Genomic DNA, 21,612 nt, shown 5'->3' with positions numbered 1-21,612 from the left:
TATAGACCCACTTTGGGTCTGCCTAATGCAGTCTGTCTGTAGACAGGGCAGGATCACTGTATTTCTTCAGCTGAATGGCTCAAAAATTAAAATCTTTAGTTGCTCTCAAAGTACACGTACCTGCAATCCCTTGTAGCAGTCCACAGACATTAAAAATGCTTTTCTTCATAATACTTTGCACACACATAGTAAAGACAGACACAAATGCCACGGCACAGAGGATCATGATTCCCACGGCTAGGAAAATAGCAGTTGCCTGCCAGAACCCACTGGCAATCTCATTGAAGTTTTCAGCGTAAGGACCACAAAGTGTGTCTCGTCTAGAAAACTGCATGTGGGAGATTCTGGTGCAGCGCCCATAGATGCCCAGCGTTGGATGGTAAGGCTCCTGCGACCCCCCCGTTTTGTTGTCCACATCCTCAGAGCTTGAAGGCTTTGCTTTGCCAATCAGCCAGTCTGCGCTCATGAAAGCAATGAGCTCTGCAAAAGCCACCACAATGCTCAGAAGAGTCCATAGCATTGACCGGCATGTTACAATGACATGACACATATTGATGTCCAGTGCTTGTGATCAGTGCAGCTGACAGTCTTAAAATCCAGGCACAAGGAGGAAAAAATAAAATTAAGAAAGAAAAAAAGGACCCTAAGAAAATCACTGTGGCTGCTCTGCTGGCTCTTTCAGCTCTTTCACAAAGGCCAAGATGAAATTTCTTGGGAGAAAAAGTGAGCAGCTCCAAGTTTTGTAAGCAGTGCAGTCATTTGTTCTCTCCGTTTAGTTCCTCCTTTTTTCTTTCTGGGATGCTGAGCTCTGAACTATGCTTTTCTTTCTTACTATTCATACTGGCACATGACGCTGAAGGCTGGCAGGGGAGGCCGCAAGGACTGCCCACTGTTTGACATCACACACCTACAAGAAAAAAAGAGATAACACATGAGCAGTGAGAAAAAAGTCTTCCTTTCCACCCCCACAATGAACCATGATCTCACACAGATCCACATCAACATTCAAAAGCTTTAACAAGGGTCTGTCAACCAGAGCCTGCTGGAAACCTCCCGGGTTTGTCCCAGGGGAGTGATAAATCTCCCTCTGCCCAGCCTTACTCATGGCATCTGCCCTGCACCATCCCATCGCGGGTGTTTGTCAAGCACTTTGCAAGCAAAGGTCTCAGTAACACCCAGCGGTCCCACCCACTCCTACCACCACGCCCCCATCATATTTCTCCGGTCGAAATTACCAAGGTTCCTGGCAGTTACCCAGCAAAATGTTCGTACACGTTTAAGCAGTTTCACAGGCATGCGGCTCCTGCCTTCAGTTTAGGGAGGCAGCCCGGCACACCTTTGGGAAGGAAGCTGGGCACAGCTCCAGGTGCCATGGGCACCTAGGTGCAAAGGGCAATGACGGAACCTTGTTCCAACCTCCTGGGCTTCTGCTGACTGCAGCTGAGCCAGCCCCGGCCTCAAGAGGAGGAGAACAGGATTGCAGCTGGGGACAGCCCGCCCTGTGATGGGGTGACGCAGCCCATCCCTTCGGAGCCTGGGTTTTGCAGGAGTGGCACTTCCCCAGGTTCTGTATCCAGCTTTGCACCACTGTTTCAGAAAAGCTATCTGCCTGCTGGTATGCTGCACACCTCATCGTGAACTGATGCCAACACTGGCAGCCTTTGGTGACTTACACCACTGTAAACAGGAATCTGCGGAAAAACACCCCAGTCGCTGCCCAGTGGCCAGGAGCCCTGGTGAGAGGGGTGGCTAGTCGGCCTTGAGCTTCCTGAGTCCTCTCAGTTCCCCCCTTCCACGGCCCTGTGCAGAGTGGGACTGCAGAAAAATGTTCCCCAGGGCTTTCCCCAAGCCTTTATGATGCCTTTCAACAGCCGCTGATGACATTCCCAGAGTTACACTTATCTCAGTACAAGAAGCAATCAGAGATCACTACACTTCCAACTCATATCCAAATATTGGCCTCAAAATAACAGACGGGTCATTGCACACGCCTCTGCACTTGAACTGAAACTGAGCTGTCTGAAAGCAAGGGTGGGAGCAGGAAATGCCCTCACGTTACCCCCTCCGTGATGAGAATATAGCACTTCCAAGTTTTCCTCACAAAAAATAAATACCAGCATTGAACTGGAGGCAAGAGACTCGAGGACCAGATCTGGTCCTCACTGCTGTGCTGCTGCCAAACACAAAGGAGTTAGCAGATGCCAGAAAAAGAGATATCCCCAATTTTTTTTTTAGCTTTGTCATGGGTTTGGTATTTAGCTTCTTAGGAGTTTTGAGCCCAGCAGTTGAATCCTAGTCCCACTGAATGCAAAACAGAACACACACCCACAACTTCAACACATTCAGAACTTCATCCAGCAATTTCTACTCCCTCCTATACTAGTTAGTGAATCATCTGCAAGATTTTATCCACATTTCCCTTCCTCATCTAGATCTGCAGACCCCTCTGGTACTAGCAGATACACAGACTTAAGCTGCTGTGCCAACAACTGCATTCTGTCTCCCTTAGTCTGACATTACAGCATTGCTGTAGAAAAAGGCAAAACATATTTAGTCGTGCTTTTAGCCATACTGACATAACAGTTCAGCTCATTTTCCATTTTTTGGGTGAAAGCATTAAGTTTTCAAGCAACCTGACATACTGATGACTGCAATACACCCTTTGTAATAACAGAGCAGAAGTGTCAGCCTGCCAAAAAAAAGTTAATTCTGTCAGTATTTCCACTTTAAATAACAACTGGAATGTAGGAAATGTCTGCTACAAACTTACATTCCTCTGATGTCACCTGCACAATTAAAGAGAATTTAATAAAAAATGTCTTCATTTTTAAAGAAAAGTTCCAAAAAGCTCTAGAATCTGTATTTCTGTGCAAGCATCACACCTGTGTGAACTCATCTTGGTGATTCCAGGATTTTAATCGAGGTGCAAAGGATGTAAGAGTTGAACACCCACGAGAGCTGTTACTGCTAACTCTGTACCTGCTGAACATAAAATACTGTTTATGAACACAGATGAGAACAAAGTTCATATTTATTTAAGTAGGTGGAAATTCCAGATGAACACTGGCAGCCACATAAACATGGCACTGATAACAAACATGGGATGCCATACTAGAATCAGAAGAAAAGACCAAACCACGGGGTTCTCTCCATTTGAAATGCAAGTACAATAATAAATTGCAGTAACATTTTAAAACACAGTATCTCCAGAAAAGTCACTGAGTAAGCAAAATAGCCTACCTAAAGGTGATATGGATGTCGTGTAAAATCTCAGGATTTCACTGGAACATACACTTCCCTTTTTTGCAACATATGGAAACTTCACAGCATGGAAAAAGTAGTAAATGTCACTGATAACAGTTCAACAGAATATACTTTGCTTTTCAATGAAAACCTTCACAATTTGGCTTTTCCCAGATAACGAGTACTTTATTCAGGTACAAAAAGTATCCCCAGAGCAATGTACCCTTATTCATGGGAGAACTTCTGAATAAATTTATTCTTGAACCAATGATGCCCTCAAATGGGAGTGCCACTCACAACTCCTTTTTGTGAGCAGACAGACAGAAACACACGGAAGTAGGATGGCAAGACCGGACACAGGGCAGGGGCCACTCTCCTACAACTCCCTTTTGTGAGCAGATGGACAGAAACATAGAAAGTATGATGGTGCATAGGCTATAGGATGGACAGGGACATTTCTTCTTTGTGAAACTTATCAAGGAACGATTGCAGATAAAGTACTGGAGGTAAGTTACAGTTCAGATACACTTGTGTAGTTAACCTTTTCCTTCCAACACAGCCCACCTTGAGCTTCCAGATGAACCTAACCAATTCTCACGTCTCCAGCAGCATGTTTGTGCCATACATCAGAGCCCTCCTAGCTACAGACTGTGCTAAATAACTGCACTTCATGAAGCTTCCCTCCAGGACTCTGCTCATCCCTTTTCTTTCATTTTTCTCAGCAGAAACTCAAGCTAGGCCCTTGCAAGGCTGAAAACTGGCTGTTTATTCCTCCTCTCTGTTTCCCAAGTTTTCTCCATGACAGAACTCTATGTTTTTCAGAGCACTCCACTCAATATCCACCTCTGACCGACTGTCAAAATATTTGCTTTGACAGCCCAAATTAAAAGTCCACAACGATTCTTTAACCCCTTTGGTATTAACTCATTCAAAATAATTCTCGATGGGGAAGCAGACTACAAAAAGTAGGCTCACCCCGTAGTTATTCATTACTATTGCATTCGATTGTACAGGAGTGGAAGGAGGCCACCTGTGCTGAGGAGGCGGGTGCCCCAGGAGGGAAACTGCCTCACACAGCAAGCACCCGCGTGAGCTGCACACCACGGCAGCTCCCCAGCACAAGGGTCTTTGAGTACCACCCCACCCCACCAAACCACCCACCGCTCCCCAGCTGAACAGCACAGCTTTTGGACGGGTCAAAACTACACCTTTAGCTTCATTTACTCTGCTCCCTGAACCATGCTAATGGTTAATCTCTGCATTAAGTGAAGTGCAACACAGTGAGAAAATATCAGTGAGAACGTCAGATCCTCACAGCATCCAGAGACAATAAAACTGAGTTCCTGAATGCAAAAATCTTTTGTTTTAATCTAACAAAAGAAACCAGCTTAAAATATCACTAAAACTTTCTTCCTATTTAGATGCAATTTTGACAGCCACATACTCTACCTCAAGTTATATTTTCGTATCTGTCCTGGGTTGAGTGAGTAGTGGAGTTTTTTGGTGGCAGGGGAGGGGATTATAGGGGCGGCCCCCTGTGAGAAGCTTCTCGAAGCTCCCACAGCTCCAAGCCAGCTCCACTTCTGTTTGGAAACCGAGCCAATCAGCTGCGCCTCTGCGATAACGTATTTAAGAAGGGACGTGGTGACGAGCAATGGGACTTGTGAGGAGGAGTTGCTGCAGCTGCGTGAACACCAAGGTCAGTGGAGGAATGGAGGAAGAAAGGAGGGGGGAGGTGTGCTGGAGCAGAGACCCTCCTGTATCATGTGGTGAGACGGCAGGGCGGCCCCTCCTGCCACCCATGATCATCTACGGTGGAGCAGACATTGATTTATGGCCTGTGGCTTCTGCCTGGTTGATCAAGGTGCTGTGCCCGAAGACAGCCGGGGTCTCATGGGAAAAGGTAGCCCCGCTGCTGTAATTCAGCACTGGGAGGATTGCAGCATGCGGGGGAGTCCCACGCCTGAGCAGCTCGGGAAGGGCTGCAGCTGTGGGAGAGAATCCAGTTGGAGGAAGTTAGTGACCCATGATGGAGCAGTGTGGGGAACGCTGCAGCCCATGGGAGGAACTCATGTCAGAGAAAGTTGTGGAGGACTGTCTCCTGTGAGAGGGGTACCACGATGGAGCAGGAGGAACAAGTTCCGGACACTCCCCTCACCGAAGATGAAGGAAGTGGCAGCGCTGACTGCACCCCCCATTCCCTGCCCCTGCGCCACTGGGGGAGGAGGGAGAGATATCGGGAGCAGAGCTGAGCCCGGGAAGAAGGGAGGGGTGGGGGGAAGGTGTTCTCAAGATGTGGCAATGTTTCTCACTGTCCTACTCTGTTAAGTGTTGTTGTTAGTGTCTGTAATAAATGTATGGGGTTTTTTTAGTTCCCCTAACGAGTCTGACTTTTGCTCATGCCCATAAAGGATGATTTTTTTCCCAGTACTATCTCGAACCCCAAGCCTGGCTCTCTGTCCCTTCTTATTGCAGGAAGAGAAAGGAAAGAGAGTGGTTGGCTGCTGACCAGTCTCAAGCCACAACAGTATCTCTAGCTAAAACTATTCAGCTGTTGCCTTTTACTACACAATATTGCTATATGCTATGTAATAACATCTATTTTTCTGAACTAGATAAAGAAACATACTTGCCCTCATTTTGCTTACATGGTCAAAACTAGAAAGTCGGAAACTGCTCTGAATTATAATATTTGAATTCAAGTTTTCATTTTAGAGATACTGAGTTTTGCTTTGGCATACCAGGCAGATAGGAAGGAACAGCTGCAAAGTTCAAATCTGAGTCAATCACATACCATGACTGTTTATTTTAAAAAGGTGTCCTACAAGCAACTTACAGGAGACCTGCAAGTACCTTCCAGAACAATGTTATGGCCAGTCCTTCATGCTCCCCTTATGGTTTGGCCAAAGATATGGGCTCAGACTAAACCCAGCTTTCACCATTCCCAGCCTAGTTCTGTCAGCTCAAGAAAGAGAATAAATCATCTTTAGATAAGTGGCTTTTGGCTTGGCTTAGACAAACAGCTGAATGGAGGGCCGCACAGACTGCTGAAACAGTCCCAATTTATAAAACAAATTCAGGCACAATTAGACATTTTCTTCTAAACCTTGTTACAGTCCAAAGCACAACTATGCAGAGGAGTTTCTATACTTTGTTTACAACACACAAGCTTGAGCATCTCATAACCCAAAATGTGCAAATCTTGGAAGCTGAGGTTCTGCCTTCTCTGAAACATTGTTTGTTAGCCGTTATAAACACTACGAAAACGCTTTGAACTGTGAACATGGAAGTGTCTCCTATTTATATTGATGTTTGCAGACTCACTATTTAAAACAAACAAAGAGGCTCACACACTAAGACTCAGTTACCTTAAGCTGACCCCCACCCAGGTGGACATGAGCTTCCACTTTATTCGTCTTCCATCCATGGGTGTTGCTGGACAAGCAAGCTAGTTAACTGTGAGCATACCCTGCCTGACAGAGTGAAGCAGCCACCAAACCATGGAGGCAGGAGGGACAACACTTAGACAATGTGGGATAAGCATTAGAGATTATTCATTTTCTGGGTGAGTGATAAATGTGAGTAAACAGATTTTTCCTCCCACTTGGTCCCTTCACAGGAGGTGCAGTCTTGCAGGAGCTGCTGCCCAGGAAGAGAGGGCAGCCTCCTCCCAGCTTCTACTCAGTCTTCAACGTAGTGGACCAGACACTAAGCAGCACTCCTCAGGAGATACCACTGTGAACACCAACCCACCTTGCTAAAGGTACACCTATGCATTTTAATACCCACACACTTAGAGGTGACTTGCAAATGTAAGAAAAGGTATGTTCATCACATTCCCATCATGAGGGAACAGGGACAGGGATTAGTACTTAAGGAAAGACAAGTTGTGCCAAAAGGTTTGAGTATGCTTTCTCTGAAGACTGCAAGGAGCTCTTCTGGCACTGGTTTCTGGTAAGCAGTGCAGACTCACCACGGGAAGCACCTGGATCATGAAGAGGGAAGGACATTTGGATACTTAAGTGTGTGTTTGTTTTGTTTTTTAAATGCAGCACATTTCAAACTCATCAAAAATATTCAGGGTCAGATAGCAAAACAGGAGAATGTGCTTTAAAGCTGAAGTGGTTGCACAGCTTCAGACAAACAGCAGAGAATAAGCAAAAGATTCCCTCCCCCTTCATTCACCTTCATATCTTCATTAAATTATTGCCTACTAAAACAACATTCCAGAGCAGAGTTTTTTACTTGAAGGACAGCAAAACTTTGATTAGTCATCAGTTGTGAATTAAAGACTGAGAGCAAACATTTGCATATCTCATAAATATTTAACTGTTATAAACCTGCACAGGCATATTAATGAGCGCACTACTGTGACAGGCTGTTGAAAACAAGCCATACAGTTCATAGGCGCATGCATTTCACTGGTGATAGAAGTAATGTAGACTTACAGTGTGTTATGTCTTGTTCCTGTTGGCACAATGTAAGATGTGAAATACAAATAAAATATTCTGTAAAATAGTTAAAAGTCACTGAAGTATCCCAATCAAATCCCTATTTCCTTGCCTCTCATTTGAATGATGCCCTGTTTACTTTGTCCTTTTCCTACCAAAGGCAGAGCGTGTAGATGTACGATCTTAAACTATCCCTCATGTACCCAAATTCTATGTAGGCCAACAGATAAAATTAAATAAATAAATAAACAACAAAAAACAGTGGCTGTTGTTCTCTTGAGGCAGAACAAGATGCTAATTCCGTCCCAACTTGCAACTGGGCTTCCTCCTATTATGCTATGGAAAATGCCATCTAATTACAGGTGGATTTGTTTCTAGAATGCATAACTGCAAAAGAAATGAATAAAGGAATATAAAACTTACTTCCAACTTAAAAAAAAAAAAAAAAAGCAGTTGAAATGTACTATTCTCTTTCTGACCTCATTAAAAGCCGTGGCAAAACTCCCACTGACTTTAATGGGGCCAATACATCACTGAAAAATCACTAGAAAAACGAGTTTCCAAATTTTCAGACAAACTGCAGGGGAGGTTTAAACACAGAATTCATTTCCCTCTTCCCTCATCCAGACAAAACTTTGCTTATTGCCCCCCCACTAAGAAGAGATCGAGCTAACTCAGATTTCCAGCATCTCCTCTGAACCGCAAATTCTCAAGCAGGAGATTTGTTCTATTGCTCTGTATGTATTGACTTACAAAATTCCTTGAACCTACAGCCATTACATTGTTTTGAAAACTTAATATCTTTTACAATTCCAAAATTTATTAAAACCTATAAGGCTAAGGAAAGCTAATGTGTAGTACTTCTATTGTTGCTATCTCAAGAGAAAATTACACATCACATCAAAAATCATCACTAAGGGAGCAATGTTGGCCACAATTAGTGATAGCCTAACTGCTCAGGAATTTACCAACTGGGAGTGGAATCATGAGTTTCCTTTCTTACTTTGATTCCTCACTAGCTCACTGAAGACTCCATCTTCAAAAGTCTCATCTTAAGCCTCTCTTCTTAGTTAGCTACATCATCACATTTGCCAGACTCAAATATTCATTGCATTGTGATTACTTCTTACAACTCTTAACTTCAGCTTCGGAAGGGGAGAAAGGGTATTGAGGAGGAAAATGGCAAGTCAGAAGGAAAGTACTACTAATATTTGCTAGCAAACAAATCCTTGCTATTTTTATACTAAGGCTTTTTACCTTAAAAGGAAGCTAGGCTTTGGCTGTTTAAACAGTTAATAGTATGTGCATGAGCTAGAGCATCAGCCCAAAAAAACTTGGAATCTGTGATTGTTGTAAAAAGCAATTTGCTCCCATGAGTTCATCGTGACAGATTTGGAACTGCTTTTAATAATTTATGAATATTTTATTAAGATATTTATTATACTAATATATTGGTTATTGTTTAATAAGACACTGGTGAGAAAAACAGGCAGGAAAGGAAAGAGTGACTCAGTTATGCCATTTCTCAGCAAACTCTGGAGATTTACTTACTAAAAAGACAATACTAAGACAGGAAAAGCCTCACAAACACAGCAGATCAAAGATGCAGGACTGTTTAGGAAGGAACAGTCTCTCAACCTGAAGGGAAGAAAAGCTGTTTTGGACAAACAAACTTAAGAAAAAGGCACCTATTGCAGGTGCCTGTTGAAGTTAGGCCAACATGGGACACCCTCTTGGGCCCCCCACTTGCCTTTTGGCAAAGCAGACACCCCTGCAAACAGCCTTGGTTCCTTGTGTGAAGGAAACACCGCCTCAGTCAATTCTTGAAATAAAACTGTTGCTGTATCTCCTTTCACAGTTGTGGCTGTGTTAGCAGAGCAACCACAAAGGTTACTGTTCAGTCAGTCTGTCTGAACTGCCTGGGGTGGGTCATTCTTTTGCTGAGACAAGACCTAAGGCTGTAGACCAGAGGAGGAAGGACCCAGAGGTGTTTGCACTGTTACTCACTGCATATGCCTGTAAACAGTCTTCTACCTCAGTCCCTCCAGAAAACCACCAGTTAGCAAGTCATCTCACAGGTATGAGCTGTTCCTCAGCCACACGATGTGGAAAGGACAGTGTGAAAAGGACAGTTTTGTCAGAACAGGATGCGCTTTAGATCCAGGCCATAGAGCTCAAGCAAACTATCTGGCTACGATACCAGTGACAAATGAGATGGAGAACCCATCATGTTTCAAAAGGTATGTATTTATTTATGTTCCTCTTAATACAAACTGAAAGTAAAAACACCCTTCAAAAGTAATCAGTACTGACAAGCAGTGGCACAATAACGCATACCAACTTGTGTAAATGACAGGAACACCTTTACTGAGTGAACACTGACTTTTCATTGTACTGGAGCTAAGGAGAACCAGTAGTGACTCAAGGGTCACCCTGAAAAGGGTCATATGATGGATCAGAGCTGCCATGTTTCCATACTGGAAAGGTGTGTAGACATTGGAAATATATGGGCACCACACACAACAGAAAACTTGAAAAAAGTGTATGAAAATCTTTTTATCTAATCTGGAAAAGGGCAATATACTCAGAGAAACACAGAAATACGGTATCTCTGTGAACATCTACTGAATGAGCTTTACCATTATTAATGGCTAACCATTTAACCACAGCCAAGAGAAGAACTGAAATGAGATCTTTCTGCTACTGTATATTTCATTAATTAATAATTACAAGAATAATGTATTCAGTTGGGATCTATAAACTTTAAAATGGAAGCTCACTGCGAAGAGCTTGGAAAAATCTAGACTAATAATTCAAATTCTGAAAACCCCATTTTAGAGCAAGAAACAAAAAGAAACATATGATTTGTTTTAGCAACTGGATTCAGTTCTGAAGCCAAGATTGGACATACTTCTACAAGCTGAGCCATGTAAAAAATTCTGGCTTGTTTTATGCATTTTGACTTTCTAGACTAGATATTGGTAACAGTTCTTTTCTGTCATTAAAATGGATACGACTGTGAAAATGAATAATAAAAATTTTTAAAAGCTGAAAAAGGGCTTGAGGGAAAGATCATCTGCACCTTTTCTAGATTCACTTTCTCGAAAACACTCTATAATCTCTCTGCCACTGATGTCCTGTGGTCTGTGTCACAGCAGCACCTAATGGAGCAAACTAAAACTGGACCTGTGTGTGGATATGCATATAGGTATGGTAATGCTACACCTTCCTGCCATCTAGATACATAGGAAAATGAAAGGTAGAAGGTATCCTTCTCCAAGTGATAGAGAAGCCAACGAGAAGAGGTGCTATGCTGGATCTTGTTCCCCTCAACAAGGAGGGGCTGGTGGGGCGTGTGAATCTCAAGGGCAGCCTTGGCTGCAGTGACCATGAAATGGGGGATTTCAAGATCCTTAGGGCAGCAAGGAGGGTGCACAGCAAGCTCGCTACCCTGGACTTCAGAAGAGCAGACTTTGGCCTCTTCAGGAATCTGCTTGACAGAGTAGCATGAGATAAAGACCTAGAGGGGCCCGAGAGAGCTGGTTAATATTCAAGGATCACCTCCTCTAAGCTCAGGAGCGATGCATCCCCACAAAGAGGAGGCCTGCATGGATGAACAAGGAGCTCCTGGACAAGCTCAAACATAAAAAGGAAGCCTGCAGAGGGTGGAAGCAAGGACAGATATCCTGGGAGGAACAGAGAAACTGTTCGAGCAGCCAGAGATCAAGTTAAGAATAACAAAGCCCTGATAAAATTACATCTGGCCAGGGATGTCCAGGGCAACAAGAAAAGCTTCTACAGGTACATCGGTGATAAAAGGAAGTGTAGGGAAAATGTAGGCGCTCTCTGGAAGGAAACAGGAGACCTGGTTACCTGGGATATGGAGAAGGCTGAGGTGCTCAGTGACTTTTTTGCCTCAGTCTTCACCAGCAAGGGCCACACCACACAAGTTGCAGAAGGCAAAGGCAGGGACTGGGAGAATGAAGAACCATCCACTGTAGAAGATCAGGTTTGAGACCATCACAGGAACCTGAAGGTACACAAGTCCACAGTACCTGATGAGATGCATCCACGGGTCCTCAGGAAAGTGGCAGATCCATCATGTTTGAGAAGTCATACGAGTCTGACACAGTTCCTGTTGACTGGAAATGGGAAAACATAAACCCCATTTTTAAAAAGAGGGAAAAAGATGACCTGGGGAACTACAAGCCAGCCAGTATCACCTTTATGCCTAGCAAGATCATGGAGTGGTTCCTCCTTGAAAATATGCTGAGGTACGTGAAAAAATAAGGAGGTGGGGTGACATGGCTTCCCTAAGGGCAAATCATGCTTGACAAATTTGGTGGCCTTCTGTGATGGGGTTACAGAGTTGGTGGATAAGGGAAGAGCAACTGACATCATCTACCTGAACTCATGAAAAGCTTCTTACACTGTCCCACACAACATCCTTGTCTCTAAATTGGATAGACATGGATTTGATGGATGGACCACTCTGTGGATAAGGAATTGGCTGGATGGTCGCACTCAGAGTTGCAATCAACAGCAAAACGTCTAAGTGGAGAGCAGTGGCAAGAGGCGTTCCTCAGGCATCAATGTTGGGACCAGCATTGTTTAACGTCTTTGTCAGCAACATGGACAGTGGGATTGAGGGCACCCTCATCAAGTTTGCCAATGACACCAAGCTGTGTGGTACAGCCAACATGCTGGAGGAAAGGGATGTCATCCAGAGAGACCTTGACAGGCTTAAGAGATGGGCCCATGCAAACTTCATGAAGTGTTTAGCAAGGCCAAGTGCAAGGTCCTGGATACAGGTCAAGGCACCTCCATGCACAAATATAGGCTGAGCAATGAGTGGGTTGAGAGCAGCTCTACAGAGAACTTGGAAGTACTGGTTGATGGAAAACTGACTATGACCCAGCAATGTGCACTCACAGTCCAGAAAGCCAACTGTGTCCTGGGCTGCATCAAGAGAAGTGTAGCCAGTAGGTCAAGAGAGGGGATTAGGGGATTCTCCCCCTCTACTCCACTCTTGTAAGACCACATCTGGAGTGCCATGTCCAGCTCTGGGGCCTCCAAAATCAAAAGGACATGGACCAGCTCAAGTGGGTCCAGAGAAGGGCCATGAAGATGATCAGGGGGCTGGAGAACCTCCCCTGTGAGGATAGGCTGAGAGAGTTGGGATTGTTTTGCCAGAAGAGAAGGCTCTAGGGAGACCTTATAGCAGTCTTCCAGTACTTAAAGAGGACCTATAGGAAAGATGGGGAAGGACTCTTTGTCAGGGAGTGTAGTGATAGAATGAGGGGTAATGGTTTTAAATTGAGAGAAGGTAGATTTATACTATATATTTGGAAGAAATTATTTCCTGTGAGGGTGGTGCAGCACTGGCACAGGGTGCCCAGAGAAGCTGTGGCTGCCCCCTCCCTGGAAGGGTTCAAGGCCAGGCTGGACGGGGCTTTGAGCAACCTGATCTAGTGGCAGGTGTCCCCGCCCATGGCAGGGGGGTTGGAATTAGATGATCTTTAAGGTCCCTTCCAGCCTAAACCATTGTATGATTCTACAATTATTAACCATCCCAGTTTTCCAGATGAGATGTTGCTCAGTCATATAACAAAGTCTGTAGCAACACTGGGAACTGAACCTGAATGCTGCCATTACAAACCCTAAAACTTTGGGGGTTTGATATACTCCTCAGTCCCATGCACTGTGCCAACCACTTTTCTTGTCATCCTTCAAACACACACCTCAGTTATTCTTCTGTCACTTTCAGTCTCCAGCCCCAGCACGTTGCTTGCAAAGGTGGTATTCCTTCTCCACCAAGTAAGACCATGGACAAATGATACCAAATTAAATTATCATATCCCCAAGAGTAACTTTGATTTTCCTGGTCACTGAGAAACAACTTTGTTATTAAACTGTATCTTTTTCCTACAGTATTCACTGTTGAAACAGGTAATTCTCATAGTGTCATGCCACAACAGCTTGTCCATTGTATCAGGAAATAAAAATTCACATGAAAAGAAACAAGCTTAATTGTATGACTAGCCTTCTCTACTTGTACTTGAGAGAAGAACGAACCTACAGGGGACCATCCTGCTCACATGCAAGCCTTACTGAAGAGAACAAAGATATAGGACAATGGCAGATATTCAACAGGTCACAGAAGGTTATAGGGAGACTTCAGGACAGACAACCTGTATTGGGTTGGTGAGTTTTCTTTTTTGCTTTAAAGCTTTCACTGACATTAATCCTTTTGAAAGCAAATGCAGTCTACAAACTAGTGTAAATGTACTGTTTCACTGTACTGTTGTCAAAAGGTAGAAAGTTCTTGATAATGTCTTCCCCTTGGGAAATGAAAATAAATCAAAATCAAACTTGCATTATCTGAAGATGTCCCAATACCTAGATAGACATCCATCACGAAGAAAAAGTCCCTGCATACTACCAGCTTTAAGAAAATCTGTCTGCTCTGTAATTTTCAAACATTTAATTGGATTCTGAAAATGATCTTTAAATATAAGATTACCTATTAGATCTCCTTGTTGCATTTCAAGTTCTATATAAATATAGAACTTCAGCACAAAATTAAAAGTACAGTGCATGTACACAGTACAAGAAACAGTTTCATTAACTGTCCAACAACTTTCAGTTTCAAAACAATTCTAAACAGTACACTGCATTTTGTAAGCTGATAATGGCAATTATTAGCATTAGTTGGTTCTGTAAAATACAAATTATGAATTTTATCTTCCATTTCCTAATAAATACCCTCCTAGAAAACCAACTGATTTCATCAGGGAGAAAATTAAGCAGATCTGAATAATCATTAACAGCATTTTTAAAACATAAAGAAAATATGGTTATGCAGATCAGCCATTTATTTAAACTTTTATCAGAATTTTACTTAGAATCTTATCTCATGAATCTACAAGGGTCTTCCAGTGTCACAGCTTAAGCTGTGCCACCATTTGCATATATTCCTGTCCACAGTATTTTCCTCAAACACATATCTCAGTTATGTTCTGAAGCAAACTTCCTAGTTCATGTAGCTGTACATTTATCTCTATCTCAGGTGGGCAGAACATGCTCTTCTCACAGTCTCCATCTATTTGGTTATGTTAAGACCGTAGAATTAACAGTTCAGATAAAGCAATCAAATAATCAAAACTATTTGAACCTAAAATGGAATATACTGAGAAAACCAGTATTTTCTATGTTTTGGGTTTTTTTTCATTTTTCAATATGCTTAGCCACATATTCTCTCACTGTTGAGTAATGAAGTTATAATATTGGTCCAAAGCATCAAGGGAGAGAAAAGAAAGAAAAAAAAATAAAAATAGACTATCTAAATGTGGAAAGAATAAAAACATGCAGGTAGAGAGCAAAAGGCCAATGTTATAATCTCCACAGCTAGTTTCCTCTGACAGCAGGGCTTTGTTTTGTTTTTAATGAAGCATTGCTTAATGTATTGAAATGCCTTCCCATGACTTCTACCAATTACTAAGCTTCAGATCTCTGATAATGTGTAAAATCTTGCTATTTGACACAGTTAAAGTTTTACCTTGGATATATATATAGTACGAAAAGCTTGGAAACATTCTTGCCTTACCAAATAACTTTCCATTCTTCATACATAAAAGTTGAATCAGGAGATTTATCTGTTTTTCATTATAGCAGAGAAAAGATTAGGGGACACCAGAGTTCTTATTTTATTTAGAGTTAACTAGTAAAAATTCCTGTATAAAAACCTGAACTTCAAAAAATATAATCTTCTCAAAGCATTAAGAAAAAAAATAATCTGTCATAAATGCAACAATGCACTGAATAAATCAAAATGGAAGCAAAGCAACTTGCATGCACATCCAGTACCTTGCTGGTTTCCAAGCACCTATTGCACCAAAACGGTACAGCAGACTCCTCTTTCTTATCTATATGACCGGGAATGCAATTCTACATGAAATTGGGCATAAAATTAATTAATCTGTGTTCAGCGAATGCCATCTTTAAAAAAAGTAGAGTTATTTCTTTGGGGTAATGTTTTTCTTTTAAACTTGAATTCATTATCTACAATAATAGCTGACAGATTGGTTTGGTGTTTTGCACAGGACAAATTCTAAAAATATATTGGTTGGTGTACACTACACTTTCTGCACTAGGGTCAAACAGAGCTTTCTAAACTAAAAAATAACACACAAACACGCTGAACTGACCATTGAGTACTTGCTCTTGGAATCACTTTTGTCTGTGTATTCACTGAGCTGTCAAGATGGCACAGCCGTCTTGGAAGAAAAGCTCTCATGGGAGTGTGATCCATTTGCAGCACAGCCAGAATGTGCCAAAAGATTTAACTGGACTGACTCATCATTTGGATAATTATCTCATCTGAACTGAGGCTGTGAAAATACCAAGTGACTTGAGATGACATAATTGCTGTTGCAAAATCTAGATTCTTCTGTAGGTCTCCTAGAAAGAGGGCTTTGTTGGAAGACAAAGGTGAGAGACTCTTGAAGTACTCTCCTGAGAATGTGCCCAGAGGCCAGTTGGTACATGTGCACAGCTAGGTCAGAGCTGTCACAGTCTCTCAGCAGCAGGTTGTCCTCTCCCAGCTGCAATTTGTGTTCTGTGCCCTTACCGGTTCTGCCCTTGTAAGGGCTGAGATCCACCTTGACTACTGACATTCTTTGTATTTTGTAAAACTTACCAGATACCAGGCTTTGGTACTGGAGCTGGCTACTACTGGCTTCATTGCTGGTGGCATCTGCACTGCTGGTGATACCTGCTTTGGTATTGAGGGTTTTTTTAGCAATATTTTAAGAGGCTAAGCAGCTGGATAGAGCACTAGAAAACACAGCTTATCTTTTACCAATAGTCACAGGTTTATCTTCTCTAGACTGGAAGAGACCTACACAGATTGCTGCTGAAATGAATGGCAGTTGTGCTCCTCTGTGTTAAAGGTGCGTGTCACTGACTACAAGAACATTCACATTTATTTACTGCACAGGTTTTTCCCAAGAAAGGAAAGAAAAACTTTGTTCTTTTTTTCACTACAATCAAAATCTGCTATCCCATTCAGGGCAGGAAATATAAAAGGCAGAAGATTAGGTGGACATATCATCCTTATTTTTCTCAGTATGGTGCTGCTAAACAGTTATTTTTGAACAGTTTCAAAATCAAGTTTTGGATAATTCCTTCCTTCTAAGCAATTTTTGTACTTGTTCATCATGATCATATGGGCATGACTCTGCAGTGTGGCATAAGACTACTATGAGTCCTAGCAGCTGTACTGAACTCTTTTTTTTTTTTTTTTTTTTTTCAAAATATATAGTTACAAAAGGAGAACATCAGTATTCCCTTCAGGGGGTTAACAGAAAATTATTAGAAAACTCTAAAGCATTTTGAAGAATTTGACAAGAGTCTGTTTACCGAGGACATGCCCAATATCTTGTCTCCCAAATGTAGGTTGAAGTAAACTGCAGGAACTGTGCAGCAACGTAGCTGCACAGCATATTGCGCTCAGTTGACATATACTGGAGGCAAATAATGCCTGCAGTGCATGCACAGCCCTGATTCTCTTTGTTATTCCACAGACACTGTCCTGTTATTCCATAGACACTAGGGTTTAAAAGCAGTTGAAACTGAAATTAAATCTGCTGCAAGAAGAACAAGAATTCATATAGTTCCTTTCCCCAAATATGGAAAAACTTCTGTGTACCAGATTTTGGTTTCTTTATGAGCTGCTACAGTAAGATTATATAAAAAGGTCCTTGGCAAGTTGGTTAATTTTTAGAAAAAAATCCCAAACAAACATGACAGGTTAGGTTAGATAAGGCATGTGTGTCTGAAATGTAAAACTAACATGCTGGTCATAGTTATACCTAGTAAAACAATCCTCTCCCTTGTTTCCAAACCCATATTTATGTTTTGGGTCTTTTTTTCTTTTTTTCCACAGGAAGCTATAAAAAGAAACAATAAGCAAAAAGAACTTAAACCACAAACAAATGCAAGGAAGAGATAAGGTGAAATACTAAAAATAAATTTGGAGCAGTTATGAGTTGGTGAGGAAGGAAAGTAACAGTAAAACATCCATGTCTTTATGCAAATACAGTTGAAAATAAAATGAAGAAATAGGAATCAGCTGGTGAGAGGAAGAGTGTGGTGGAACAAAGCACACTACGGGAATGCAAACACAGGCTGTTACAATAACCTGCACAGGAAAGCTGCATGCGTGAGAGAATGTCAGTGCACTACCTACTGTGCTCAAAGACAATGCGAGTGTGGTAAAATATGTAGAGGAACAATAGAAATGATGGACATTCAGTTGCACCTGTGTGGAGAGCGATGTACTTATTCATGCTCCAAGAGTGTGGTTTTTGAAGGTTAACTCAAAGCCTGCACCATTCTCCAAGAAAACCCAGCAGAGCAGCTCAGCAGCACCACCACTTCTTGAACAACACTGGAGAAAAACAAACTCTGCCTGACCTGGGGCAGGTTTGACACAAAACGGTGTCCTTGCTTCAGGTACCTCTGAGCTGCAGATGCTTTACACCACTCACCAGTACGAAAAAATGACATAACCATAAGTCTTACAATACAAATGGTTAATGATGACCTAGGAAAAGTGATACTGAGTTTTATAAGAAGCTGTAGATGAATGGCAGGCAATCGAAATGTGTGCAAAAGAATGGTCAGTGATGGCTTAACCCTTGAAAACTCTTGAAGAATTTGTAAAAAAAAGTTTAATACAGAAGATTGGAATTTATCAAAAACAGCAGTAACCTTTCAACATTGAAGAATGTGGTGCTTAGGGAAAAAAGAAACCAACCCAGCCTCAACTAAGACCAAAAAACAGAACACCTATGAACTCTTCTCAGCAATTCCCTTAAACCCATGTACAACATGAGATTATCGAAGTAAATCTAAACTTTCCATAGTGTGTTCCTTCAGAATGACAGGCTAAAATCCAAAGCTTAAACTATTACACTTCTTTGGAAAGAAAAGATCAAGAAAGATCTTGGGAGAAGCAGGCAGTTATCCCTCCATGCAATTTAAACTGTATTTTGTCTCTTGAAAATACTAGGAAGACATGCACAGAAGAATGCTGCTGAAGACTTGAGTTAGGTTAAAACTGGATATATCCCTTTATCAGACTCCAGATAACCCAGTTTCCTAGAGGTAGGCTACCACTGAAACTCTTAAAACTGAGGGTGCAGAGCATTCAGTGCAGCTGCTAGGACTCACAGAAGTCTTACATCACTCTGCAGAGTCATGCCCTTATGATCATGATGAACAAATATGAATATTGCTTAGAAGGCAGGAATTATCCTAAACTTGGTTTTGAAACTGTTCAAAACTAACTGTTCAGCAGCACCATACTGAGAAAAACAAGGATGACTTGTTCATTTTCTCTTCTCCTTTCTGAGACAGAAGAGAAAAAAGCGTTCATTTAAGTTTGTTGGTACTGTACTTATGTGGTAGTTAATCACTCAAGAACAAGCAATGCCTTTGTAAGACAAATGAGGCATGGAAGCAATTAACAAAGAAAACTTCTTTTTGCTTTTTTTCTTCTTTGCCTTGCTAGACATAAGCCATATTTGCATTGACAGTGAAAAACAGGGGATACTGCAACATTTCTGTTACTGCACCTTTCTTAAAAGCACCTATGGTGATTTTTAAAATGTACTATAAACTCAGTTGATTAAGGTAGCATATAAAGAACATATATTTAAAAAAAAATTGTCTTTAACTTGATGAAATTAAGCATTAGCATAGAGCAGGCTTTTAAGTCTGACAATACTACTACAAATGTATCTAAATTAATTCAAAGTCACGCTCCACCACAGTATCTCAGGGAGGTGTTATTCCAATACTCATAAACTGTTATGCATGCTGTCAAGCAGATGCACTATGAAAACCAGACAGATAGAAAACAGAGAACACACCCAACCACTTTTGTCCCCCCAGCCATGAAAGCAAGAAACTCAAGCTCATTTCATTCCAACAACAAAATTCAGGCAATGCTAACTGGGCAGGAGTGATGGGGGAGCGTGTTTTGTTTTGTTTTATTTTGAAAAGATTTGATAGTTTTATTCTGCAGTAACTTGTCATGCATGATATTATTTAGCTCCTAGTTAAAATAAAGTGTTGGCTTAAAGAACAAAACAAATACAGACTATGACACTGATTGTTCAGCTGGCAAAATGCTTTCATGTACCAACCAGAATATTAAGACACAAATCCCTTTGGTTAGTGACATTGCTTGAATTGGGTTCCCAGAAGAAACTAATAAACAACATCAAGGCTATAGATACATCAGACTTCTCAACTACAGCAAAACATCAGGAACAGTAAATATGTTTGCATAATTTTTTTTTTTCCTGAGCAGAAAGATTTCATAGGATATACTTAGAAATGCTCAGAATCGTAAAAATTCTAACTTCACTGCCAACAGTTTATGAACTCATCGTTTCCATAAGTCTTGCCTTGCTATTTGGTCACAGAAATACAAGCTTCTTTTGAGCATTAACATTCATCTACCACTGTAATCTTAGAAACAAAACAACAAACTGACTCAGTTACTATGTTTTCACTTAGATCGGCTGGTATTCAGGAAGTGAGACTCTGATTACTAATCATCTGAGAGAGCCCTTGAAATGATGAGTGACCTTCCAGAAGTTCAGACGAATAAACATGTATCATGAAATCACTGGGAAACAGCTTCTTAAAGAAAACAGGTAATGGAGAAACTTAGTTGAGGGTGAATGTATCACTGCGTGTCTGTCACATCCTGACTTTAATGTTTTGAACGTGACAAGGCTGAGTGCCAGCCCTCTCCAAAAAACAGAAATGCTTGTTCCTCTTCACAATTATAAATCAATGCTTACATTATATTCACATTGCCCATATACACTGTAACGCTAGAAGACCACCTATGCAAAACCATACTTGTGCTGTGTTGCAATATTGTGAGCTGAGACACACTCAGCTCAAATTAAGTCCACCAAGCACCTATCAGAAGGTACAAACAATTAGGGCCTTTCCAAGAAACAGACACATCGGAAAAGACATCAGAAAAAATACAGTAAGCTAAAACTGATTAAATCAAAGGTAACCCCTACGAACTCTCACTGTAAGGCTGACGTGATCTTAGTAGAAGAATTTAGGGGGCATCTCATTGCAATTAGACCTGCCTATAGCAATTACATATCATAAAAATGATGCACTTGAAGACTTGGTACATACCAAGGACTATGAATTAACTGACACCGATGAGATTAAATGAGGAAAAGTGCAATAATAGAATACTGAAGCATTTTAGAACAGCTTTGCTGCATTCTCATCTAGAAATGGTACAAGAGGAGGAGAGAGTCTTTTGCTGTATCTCAAGAATGTATGTATTTGCTCAGATGTCCAGAAAACTGCAGACAGATCTGGAATGTTTCTATTAAAGAAAAAAAAAAAAAAAAAAAAAAAAAAAGAAGCGGGGACAGAAGGGACCAGAACAAGCCCTGCTTCAGAACTGTCCCATTCTCCCCCTCTCAGTCAGAAGGAGATGATGGATAGTGGTAACACAAAACAACACTCAGTTATTTCTTGAAAGTACAACATAAAATAGCATGAAATCAAAAGAAACAACATTCAATGAGGGCAAGTAGCAAGAAAGAGAAATCAAGTCTATAAATACAGAGTGAAGAACAGCTAAGAGAAAAGGATCTAACTGTAAAATGCTTGCAACTGAGTAGGAGTCAAAAGTATGACAAGATGACAAAAGCAAAACTAAAAACTTCTAATTCAAGGACGTGTTGGTACTCTTACCAGGACACAGAAGGTAGTGATCGCATGCACTTTCAATGCATCTAGCTTTTTGCTTTACACTTTAGCAAAAGATATAGACAAGACAACAGAGACCAGAGGACAGTAACAA

General features: G+C 41.5%; 1 protein-coding gene across 4 annotated transcripts in view; it reads right to left on the bottom strand.

The window, feature by feature from the left end:
- Window positions 1–21,612, bottom strand: part of LHFPL2 (LHFPL tetraspan subfamily member 2) — a 127,211-nt gene that overhangs the window by 14,992 nt on the left and 90,607 nt on the right. For 3 of the 4 annotated variants that reach the window (XM_033009148.2, XM_033009149.2, XM_033009152.2), the window contains one exon: window positions 121–907. In XM_033009148.2, the coding sequence (XP_032865039.1) occupies window positions 121–550 (430 nt within the window). In that variant the 5' untranslated portion in view covers window positions 551–907. Of the gene's footprint in view, window positions 1–120; window positions 908–1,101; window positions 1,134–21,612 lie in introns of those variants that run through there. The other variant, XM_033009150.2, reaches the window with a different exon arrangement.

The sequence above is a fragment of the Tyto alba genome, unplaced genomic scaffold (genome assembly GCF_018691265.1).
Source record: "Tyto alba isolate M040663 unplaced genomic scaffold, T.alba_DEE_v4.0 Super-Scaffold_42, whole genome shotgun sequence".
Taxonomy (NCBI): domain Eukaryota; kingdom Metazoa; phylum Chordata; class Aves; order Strigiformes; family Tytonidae; genus Tyto; species Tyto alba.
This window is presented reverse-complemented; position numbering and strand designations above follow the sequence as displayed.